Source organism: Armigeres subalbatus, chromosome 3 (genome assembly GCF_024139115.2).
Source record: "Armigeres subalbatus isolate Guangzhou_Male chromosome 3, GZ_Asu_2, whole genome shotgun sequence".
In the NCBI taxonomy this organism is placed as follows: domain Eukaryota; kingdom Metazoa; phylum Arthropoda; class Insecta; order Diptera; family Culicidae; genus Armigeres; species Armigeres subalbatus.
The window spans coordinates 203,583,452-203,594,686 of NC_085141.1; the positions used below are offsets into that span (position 1 = coordinate 203,583,452).

General features: G+C 37.8%; 1 protein-coding gene across 1 annotated transcript in view; it reads left to right on the forward strand.

Annotated features, from left to right (window-relative positions):
* LOC134226837 (chromatin-remodeling ATPase INO80) overlaps positions 1-6,941 on the forward strand; it is a 90,329-nt gene extending 83,388 nt beyond the window's left edge. The window contains exon 15 of the mRNA XM_062707859.1: positions 6,554-6,941. Within this exon, the coding sequence (XP_062563843.1) occupies positions 6,554-6,837 (284 nt within the window). The 3' untranslated portion in view covers positions 6,838-6,941. The remainder of the gene's footprint in view (positions 1-6,553) is intronic.
* Positions 6,942-11,235: the final 4,294 nt, after the last annotated feature.

Genomic DNA, 11,235 nt, shown 5'->3' on the forward strand with positions numbered 1-11,235 from the left:
ACAGAATTAGCGTCGTATTCTCGGAAATATCAGAGCATGCAAGGCAAATGATTCTTGTCATATTATGTTCGGGTTCTGATAAAGGCTTGTTGCGTGGTGCATTTGTCAGTAACAAACTCTGTTGACGACAAAGGGCTTATTGTTAGGCGTTTCTCGAATATTGATTCCCTGCGTGCGCGAAATGCTGGATACACTTAGTAGGGTAAAAGACCCAATAGTGGAGGAACTAAGCACGTTCTACCCCTTTTTTTGGTTCACACTAAGCCTATACTTCATTCCACTTACCTCAAGGGTGCACATGAAAGATTATTAATTATATTTTATCCGAAAGGTGTTCTAATGGCACCAGCATCCATCATTGTTACCTAAAATGGTACCTCCAATTATTGGTACAGTGTTCCAATAGTTGCGGTATTTTTTAATTCGTGTTCCTATAGTTGTGAATCCCATTGTTTTCATATGGGACTCGCAACTATAGGAGCACTACCACAGAGAAAAGGATAAGGTATTTTATTGATACTTTACCAATTTTGAAGCAATTCTTGACCCGTTTTCCTCTATTTCGTGTAATGACAGGTCAACAAATTGATATACTATATGGGTTGCTACGTTAAATACGTAGATTGTGTAAAAACAACACTACCGCAACTATAGGAACACCCACGACTATGGGAACTTTTACCCTACTACACTAAGTATACGAGAATGGCAAGCATGCAATTTTAAATTAAATTCCTATGTAGCTTCATGCGACAACATGCTCTAAAAGTGGCTCGCAATTTGTTGAACTGAGAATCTCTGTAAAACAATTGATTTTCTTCGAGAAAATACCATAGAGTAATGAGTCATTACTAATGACCGTTATTCGTGACAGGTGTGCCGCGCCCGGCACTCAAAACCAATGATAGCAATAGTATTTTGCCTAAAATCCACCTGCGCTTAATCGAGAATTTATGATTGCAGTTAAAGCTGAGCTTGAATGTAAAACCGTATTTTGGCACCGGGTGCGTGGTGCGATAGCGTACGGGAATGCCTATCGGATCCCTATATGTAATTTGTTCTTTTTGCCTTTCGCGTATACTACGTATACGTAAAGGCTATAGGATTTTTTCAAGTAATGTTGTGCTTTTTACTTGAGCAATGACAATCACAAAAAAGTAACAATCGTATCCAATCGCCATTTTTTAAGTTTATCCACAGCTTCTTGTGTGGTATCACATCGATATTTCCGACCCTTTCTATGCTTCACAATATTTTTTCTTTCCCCGTGTCTCGTGCTTTGAATTGATCATTATCATCAAGAATTATGTAGGTACGCTTCTTTCTTGATGCTTCCGTTTTTTTGTTCCATATCTTTGCTTTACTCAGTCAATCTGTAGACAGTGCCGCTATGTCTGACTGGTTGATACTTTTATATTGCCTTTCTACTATTACAGTCGGATAAGTATGCGCAATAAAGTGGAAGACATTTTCCTATTCCTGCATGCAAATTAAGTTTGCATACTTCTTTGCTGGCTGTTTGTTGGTTCCGTTGAGTGATTGAATCGTCCCAATGAATTTATTTAATACGTACAGTCAATGTCGAAGCCAGGCGACCATATCGAGGAATGGTGCTTTATATTTACCAGTAGTAAATTGTAAAAACGTTAATTCTACATTCCTTGAAGGCTAATACTTTCACTTGAACAAACATTCCAAAAGCAATCATTGGTTAGTTTTTTCTAACCTGCGATATAAACAAAAAAAAGCCATCAGAACTGACCCCCAGTTATTTTAAAAAGCAAAAAAAAACAGAGCTACCGTGAATAGCTAGGCACTTAATGCTTGCCCCCATGAATTAACAAGGCTGAGTAATGCTAGTTGGGAAAACAACTCCCAAGTCGTTAGTCGCTTTATAGTTGGATGAGTTGACTCGTAAATTGCTTCTCCTCGTTTTACGACAATCTTTTTAATACCCCACAAATTACAAGTACTTTATGAATGTTTATCCGACAATGCTGGATGGATGAGCTCTCAAGCTCGAGACATCTTCTTCGGAGTTACCCATGATAGACTTTTCTCGAACGAGCGGAAGAATTACCGAAATCGTCTATCTCAACTGAAACGGCTACTCTCCTCAAATTGTCCATTTGCCCAATTTCTCACGCGTGATTCATCATACTTTGGAACAAATGTTCTGGATAATTATATTTTCTGTTGAGTCATATCATTACACATGGAGGCTCCTTCACAATTTGGAAACTGTCTTCAATAAGTGTCACAGAAACTTCAAATGATTCTGGTATTTGAAATGATTGGAAAGTTCTCAATAATTGAACACGATTATTGAAGATACACTACTCTTGGCATTTTGGAGCTTCAGTCTGGTTTTGAAAGTAATTGGACACTGTGATTAGAGCAACCATATTTCATTGGAATCCCCTCTCATGACATCTATACCGCATGTAACCGCATAGCTGTCCTTTCTTGGCGGGGTTTCCTATTCATATGGGACATTTATACGATTACAGGCAGTATAATATTGTCTGTGATTGCATATCAGTCCCATGAAATGATTGGAAAGTTCTCAATAATTGAACATTATTATTGAAGATACACTACTCTTGGCATTTTGGAGCTTCAATCTGGTTTTAAAGTAATTGGACACTGGACTCGCTGGGTTTCCTATTCATATGGGACAGATATGTGATTGTGGGCAATATGCTACCCATGAAGAAGCCCGTAGAATGCAAGTGTTTTTCTCCAGAACTAATCCCTTTACTTGATAGAGAAGAGTTTATTCCGTCGGATACATACCGTGGTTTTCTCAGGACATACTCGCTTTAGCAGGAATTCGCCTTCCAATGCTTGTTTACTAATTCAAGCACGACCAAATCGCGAATCGGCCCCGGTTGGAGACAATTGTTGATTATGAGTTAAGCTTATAACTACTTTTTCTTCTTCTATGGCTCTACATTCCAACTGGAAATTGACCTGCTTTTCAACTTAATGTTCGATTAGCAGTTATTAATTGAAAGCTTTTCTATGCCCGTTATTGTATAAAAATGTATCTTGTGTGTTTTTTGCCTTTCTCGTATTTTTTTTTAGTCTTAACTTTAGGTATAGGTATTAATTTTTCAAACTGACAGGATAAAACCAGTGTTTCTGGAAATACTCGAAAAAATTACCAAGAAGTAACATTCAGTCGTTCTGTTGTTACCGACTGTGCGACCAGTGAACCGGGAAAAGTCGGGGATTGAATATCATCGGAAAAATATCGGGAAATATGCGGGAATTTTAATGAGCACCGGAAAAATGTGATATTCTACTTTTACTTAATCTCAAACTTCATGATAGAATAAGTGGACTCGACTGTGTGTTCTGTTTGAGAGCTTACATTTATTTTAGTTTTTCGTATACGTACTAAAAGTTCAACCAAATTATGAATTCACAGAATTTATTAATGTTAATTAATATAAATTTTGCTTTGTGTACATTTGAAAAATCTCAGATTAAATCCGATTTAATCTTTTCTCTCTTTAAAATTTGTCAGGAAATGTCCGGTTCTGCTGTTCTGGGCGAGTAAATAAGTTAGGAAGTGAAACCATCATTGCAAGTTTGTTCGTGTTTTAATTGTACGCGGAACGGTCGTGCCGGAGTGCATGATTTGACGCGTTCGAGTTAGGACACCGAATAATCGCAAAGTCCGGGTTATATATTAGTTCTTTATTAAAGTGATTTTTTTATTATAAGAATAAGTTCATCACTCGGAAGTCCGGGGTTGTGTTTTGTGCGGCCTGTTAATAAATGAATAAGTACGCAGAACGATCGCGCGTTTATCTTAAATAATGTGTTCTGCTTTGTGCGGCTGGTAGATGAATTAATTAGTGCGTGTTTGTATTTTGAGAATTGCGCAGAACTATCACGCGATCATTCGGAATATTTTGTTCTGCTTTGTGCGGCCGTGAAATTAATTAACTAGTGCGTGTATGGTCGTATTATAGATTACACTCCAGTTTTATAGGTCTGTACCTAAGACACCTGGCCAAGTGTATTATCAATATATCCTAAATGAATTTCCAAAGGAGTTGCAGAAGAACTTTCGAATTTCTGAAGGAATTTCCGAAAGAACCCATGAACGAATTCCTAGAGAAGAATGAGAAAGAATTCCTTTAGAAAATTGGGAGAAATGTCTAGAGGAATTTACGAAGAAATTACTAACGGAATGTCTAAAGAATTCCCTCAACCATCCGTGACTCGCTTCAACATTCATAACACGAGAACTCGCATGTTGTAAAAACCACAACAGTCCGGAATTCCGTTATACTGAAACCAATTAGAATTATATCAGTGTGATTTTTTTCGGGAAAATAATAAAGAGGATGTATACTCTCATTGGGGGCATTTTCTAAGTTATATGAAACTTATACTGATCCTCCGGAACATCCGGAACCAAGGAATTATTCCACTTGGCGGCACTAGTGTATATGAAACCATCAGATTGGTTCGATATCTCGGGATTTGTTGGATTTGGGAAGTTGCCGTCTTCCACAAAGTTGCTCGGGGGTTGAAAACCAATATATTGAGAAACTGTTTAGTTTAGAATTCATCCATTAATCATCCATAATTCATAATACACCACAATCACAAAATTTTGCACCTTCCATCCTTTATCCGCTTCTAACAATAAAAGGTACACCCAACCGGCGGATGCTAGATTTTCTAACAATTCTGTATAAGAATCTACCAGAACATGTATAAGAACTAAGCATATGCGAAATTGTTAGATTCTTATACAAGTAGGGGGACAAGGGGCAATATGGACACCCTAAGGTTTTAATCAATTTTAGCTGATTTAAATTGAGTATAATTCGGATTTCTAGCAATTACATGATACTATTACTCGTTAACTACCAGTTCTGATTTGAATCGTATTGAAAATAAGGCAATTTCAATCAAATAGGACGATTTTGTAATAGTTAATCATCATCAACATCCGAAAATCTATTTCCCTCTTCTTAAGCGAGGTCATATATGGTCGTTTTCTATATTAATTCCATGAGGAATAGAATAAGATTCATTACGTAACGCAAAAATATGTCACTTTCAGCCGGCCTCATACATGTATGTCGAACTTTTTGTATGAAGCATATGATTGTTTTTTTTTTATGAATCCTCACACTTATTGCAAGACCCCTTATCAATCAATTTACTCTAAGCATTGCATAATCTATGCATACTCTTATTCACTCTACTGGCATCGCCTATCCTTCCAATGGATTGTACCGATCAACTTGCCAACGAGATTGCCAAATCTATACAAAACACTTACTTTTTTTGTCGCACTTTCAGCGACTTTTATGGTATATATATGCTTCTATGGTTTATATGTCATGTACTGGAACTTTTATAGCGATTTATTATTCCGCACCATAATAACACGAAAATAACACGATATGAAAGCCAAGTTCGATGAGTTTGAGGTTATGTTTTTAATTTTTAAGGTGTCAGTTCTACCCCATATAGAGTGTTCAGTTTGCCCCAACAAGTGAACAAATTTAAAAACTGTTGGAAATTTTGTAAAAATCAAGGAAACTTGTCACAAATGCATGCCAGAGCACTGTAAATAACAGAATTTTGCTATGGGATGACCAATAATTGAGAAATCATCTTCTGTGGTAAAGTAAAGCTTATTTTATGGGAGGTGAAACTTATAATTTTTAACCACTTGGAAGACATTCTAACTTTTTTGTTAAATTTATGCGCTAAGAAAATAAAACAATGACTTCTACGCTATAAATTAGTTGCTTATGAAAGGATTATAGAGTTCGCTGCATTGAAAGTAGAAAAATGATCGAATTAACAAGAATATTGGGGATGGCCAATCTGCCCCGGGTGTTCATAATGCCCCCTGGTCCCCTATTGTATAAGAATCTAACAATTTTGTGAGCTTTTCTAACAATATTTGTTTGAGAGCTTACATTTTTCGTTTAAGAATCTAACAATTTCGCATATGTATAATCAATTTAGTGGTATGTGAATGGTGTGAATGGTGAAACTTAAAAAGTCTACTATAATTAATAACTATTATTTCAGTATTTTTTCTCAAAAGTGATTCCAGCCGTTAAAATCTTTGAAATAGTCGTGAGTTATTAAATAATACAATAAGGCACGTAATACAATTATATATAAGTATATAAGAACAACCCCGCATAAGCTAAGATCGTTGGTAATTTGATATCGATTACTCACAATGTTAAGCTATTGATTGTCTAATGTCTATCCTATTACTAAGAACTGTTATATTGAATTGTTGTTTGCAAAAGAATGACGATAAAAATAGATCGGATGTGATGATCGGCGTAAATGAAAATATGAGTATTGACAAACGCTCATTCCTCCGCACACGGGAACATATGTAGTGAGCTAGTTTGTCGAGCTTACCCATCCTATCAAGGGTCGGTTGTGGATCGATCACATAACCTTCACACATATAAAATGGACAAAGGTTCTACCGTTCATAATTTTTCAATAACTTATTTTCTTTGCATTTTATCTTCTTTTTATTCCCTAGACATTCCTTCTACATCTGATGCTCCGATAATACAGCAACTGCCGCAAGTGAAACGGGGCCCTGGTCGACCCCGACTGAAACCCAATGGACCCAGCCATCAAGGGTATCGTAGCCACAGTAGAAGTGCTCCACGACCACGCAAACCAGTGGGTCCGCTGGTTGTACCCCTGGGCCAAAGCCCGGCGGCTACTCCGATAGTTCAAAGCCCTGTTCTCAGTCCCTCGCAAAGCCCCGCGCGAGATAGAATGTCAAATGTGCTAACAGTAGACGAGGATAACTTTTAATTTACCTATGGTTTAATGAAAAGAAATGATTTCTTTTTTATTATTGTGACTACATTACATAATTAACATACCAATTAAATACATTGCAGTTTTAGCATGTTGAATTAGCTGTTTTCCTTTTCTTCGAATGCCATAACTTCTTCTGTTGTTGTATCAAATTTACTCAGCATTCGAGAATCAGTTGTGAGGACATTATACCAAAATCTAAAACGTAGAATATCATGCAGTTATTTCCATATACAAAGAAAGCAGGTTTTTTGTCAACAAATTCCCAGCTCGCAAACCAATGAAAGTGAACCTCAAGGCTATATACACAGAGAGCAGACGTTGAAGCTGTATTCGCTATGTTGTGATAGGTTTTCCCTTCGTGACCTCTCTTGAGCCTCTTCCTATCATGTACTTCGTCTTCGGCGTGTTGATTACTAGTCCAATCCGTCTAGCTTCGCTTTTCAGTCTGATGTAGGCTTCCTCCATCTTCTCAAAGTTACGTGCCATGATATCTGTGGTACCGAGATCCGAAGCGCACGCGTCCAACTCATAGAATGCCTGTCTGTACTTGCTCACCTGATAGTCAAGCGGTGGGGACGATTCCATTGCATTGGTACTAATACATATTCATTACTTATACTAGAAGGTGTATTATACATACGGTCTGTATTATCTACCACAATATCAATGTCGTCAGCGAAACCAAATAGCTGGACGGACTTCGTAAATTCGGAGCCGAAAGTCGCATGTCCTGCGCGCGTGCTCCTAGATTCATTACCATACCGCCACCGTTGTCTGCCACATCGCCATTCAGGTGCTCTTCGTAGTGCTGCCGGCACTTTTGGATCACCTCACGCTCGTTTGTAAGATGGTTCCCGTTTATGTCCTTACACATATCGGGCTGTGGCACGTGGCCCTTACGTGAACGGTTTAACTTCTCATAGAACTTTCGTGCGTTATTAGTGGGGTACAGTTGCTCTTACCCGTAATGCTGGGTAGACACCTTTACGTGGTGTGTTACGGGGCAAGATCTACCACGGTTACATTGCCAGCTACAGGCAAATCCTGACCCAACGAATACCTTCCTCATTATCCAACTCCGTGGTACTTATGAGGGTGTCGCTAAGTCGGTGGCCTCTCGTTAAGTAAGTACTACATCAACACTTCCTTCCTCTCCCTAGTTACGGTGAAGATGGGCGTGGCCAGGAGTAGTAATCCTCATGCTTTTGTTATTTTTGTTTAAGACTGGAATCAAGGACCACTCCCCTTCTTGATTTCTGATAGCATTCTAGATAAGGATCTCAAAAGTAAAACATGAGTATCACTAGTGTCCAATCTACGAATTACACCGTAAAAATGCTAATGCTAATGCTAATGCTAATGCTATTAGTGGGGTACAGTTGCTCCGTCTCTTCACGGTCTCGATCTTCCTGCTGGCGCTTTTTCCTCCGAAAATCGAGTTTTGTCTGTTCCGCGCCCGTTTGTATCGCGCCTCGTGCGGTGTTGCAGCAATCTCGCCCATGTTGCATTTTCTCCTCAACTTACTGTTCACATTCGCCGTCATACCAGACGTTTTCTGATCCGGGGCCACCGCACCGTGCCTAGTGCAGCGGTTGTGGTGCTCCCAATGCAATGGCGGATCGAATATCTCTCCAGCCATCTTATTTCCCTGCAGCATTCGATAAAATCAACCCCAACCGCTATTGCTAAGTTTGGACATCTTGGTTTCTCTGAGCCTTTCTTCTGCTGGCTTGAATCTTATCTATGCGATTGTGAAATGGCCATTGACGTAACTAATGAAAAATTCTATAGCTGTAACAAAGGAAGTTTATCATTTTCGCTCGATGCAACTGAAGTACACTGTACACAAGTTGGCCCAACAGACATCCATGGATGCCTCAAACATTTCAAATGATGCTCATCGACGGTCAGCCCTGACTTTAAAAATCTAGAAATTTCCTAAGATTCCCGTAAACCTTGATATGTTCAGAAAATAATATGTGTTGCGTTCGACGTTAATGGATTCGAGAATAGATTGAAGCCTAAATGGTTTAAGGCTACCTTACACCTCGGGAAAATTTTCCTCCGGATTTTGATCCCCGTGCATTTTAAATGGGGCCGGGATTTTGATTTTCCGGACCAAATTCCCGAGGTGTGAGGCTACCTTTATGGTTGGAGGTTAAAAATTCTTTTCTCCGGCCCCCAATTCAGTGGCCTGATAATTCCTGTTCAAACGATGTTCAAACGGCGATCTGACTGAAAGAAACTAACATTCAACTCTCTTGTTAGAAAAAAATCTATGATTATTTAAAAAAAAAATCAATTCTGCATCCTAATACATCTTACTTGTCGATACTTTTCAGTTTAGTTAACAAATTCAGCATATATTTTCAAATAAACTGTTCGTGAAAACTAACTAAATTTTTTTTACAGTTGCAACTGCGCCTACTGAGTCGTTTCACGAATTATATTGTTGCGGTGGCAATAAGAGATTAACAAAGCTAAATTTGAAGTTTTTTTTTAAATGTGGAGTTTATTCACCTTTTAGTTACCTTGCAATGCAACAGTTTCACTAATACTTTATCAAATCTCAAGAAGCATAGCGTGATAATTGGAAGTTATTTTTTTCGGGAAATAGCTATCCATAAAACACTTCACTAGACAAATCAACAGAAAAAATACCTTCAAAATTTCTAGATTTTATACAGGCTTCACTGTATCTTATTTGTAGAGATTATTCAGAAATGCAATGCTTTTTCAAGATCAGTTTTATTCAGAAAGCTAAAGAACATTCGCTCGATTTACTGTAAAATATTCACAAAACTCTGAAACAACTTGCATCCGTGTCGGAGACGAGCCAGCCTCGGGCTGAAAGTCTCCTTAATAAAGACAAAAAAAAAAAACTTGCATCCTGAGCCATTTGAAACTAAAACAACTTTGGGTGATTCAAATATGACGTCCATTACCTTTTGAGATTTTTAGACTACCCCTCCCTGTCACTTCAAGGGCCGTTAATTTTCCTGGTTTATCTCAACGACGTTCATCAACCTATCGAGTAATTCAAATTGTCCTTTGCCGACGTTTTCAGACTGTATTAGATTGCTATTACGACGTTTCTGATGCTTATTTCTTGTATTTCTTGGTACTTATTGCTGGTAAATGTTCAGTGATTTCGTTCTCACGTAAATGCTCTTCGATCGACTATTGCTACAAAATTGGTACAATGAATCTCAACCTCAAGGACCTGAGGATCTTTGCGTATTATTAGACTCAAAACTATCTTTCAACGATCATGTCGCTTTCGTATACTCCAAAGCTTAAAGATGCTTGGTTGCATTTTCCACATAGCTAAAGATGCCAAGAATGCGAAAGTGTTTATGGTTTTCTAATATTTCCCATGAAAATGGGAGAGATCAAAGTCTGACAACACGAAATCATCACTATTCGATTCAACGTACTTTCGGATGTTGCTGTCCCTTTTTTCCCACTGTGCAGCGTTGAAAGCGCCTGCAGTATAATAAATTAATACACTTTACTCATAATGTTCGTCATTCAACTTAATCGATTAGAAAACCCGTCGAACAATCGAATTCAAATGAGTTGATTTAATTTGGATACCATGTTAATACTCTTATATTCGTCTATTGCTCTATAGGGAATTTGTTGTACATATGTTTGTCGATTACTAATGAAGTTTTAAATTTTGTATCTAACTTTTTTCGTAGGATTTAATGAATTAGTGCGGTTATCAGTGAACTCCAGATTGTCAATCTCCGTCTTGCTTCTTAGATCCTTTCAAATCAGATAAGGTTGATGTTGATCATCAACGAATCGCGGAATTGCTACCAAATTAATTGATACCGCTATAAAAAACAGTCCGCAGGAATGTACACCGTCGCGTCGTCACCATCTGTATTTTATGAACCTATCACCAGACCCCCAACTGCGTTCATAATCACGCCTCATGTTATTTAGGATTGTTCATAAATGACCTAACGTTTCTGTGTTAGGAACGAATGTGATGGAAACACGGTTCATCCACTACTTCACAGAGTATTACATAAGAAATAAAACAGTATTTGCACATTATTTTTACGTTACGTAATATCTGATTGTTACTCTGTTTATTCGAAACCACTTCGTCTTCGATGCACAGGCACAGCTTTGGATAATTCAAATATGTACCAAAATCAAATTAATTATAAATTGTACTTCAGTTTTTAGCTTATACGGATCTTATCACAATGCACATAATTTGCCCGAAATAAGAATTTGGAATTGTTGATCGTATCGGGTCGGACATCGGGCTATGGATAAAAAGATTATGATTTAAAATCGGTTAGTTGCTTATTTTCAATTCCAGTCAACGGTGGTATCGTAATCCGGGGGAACATTGATCATTTTTTAATT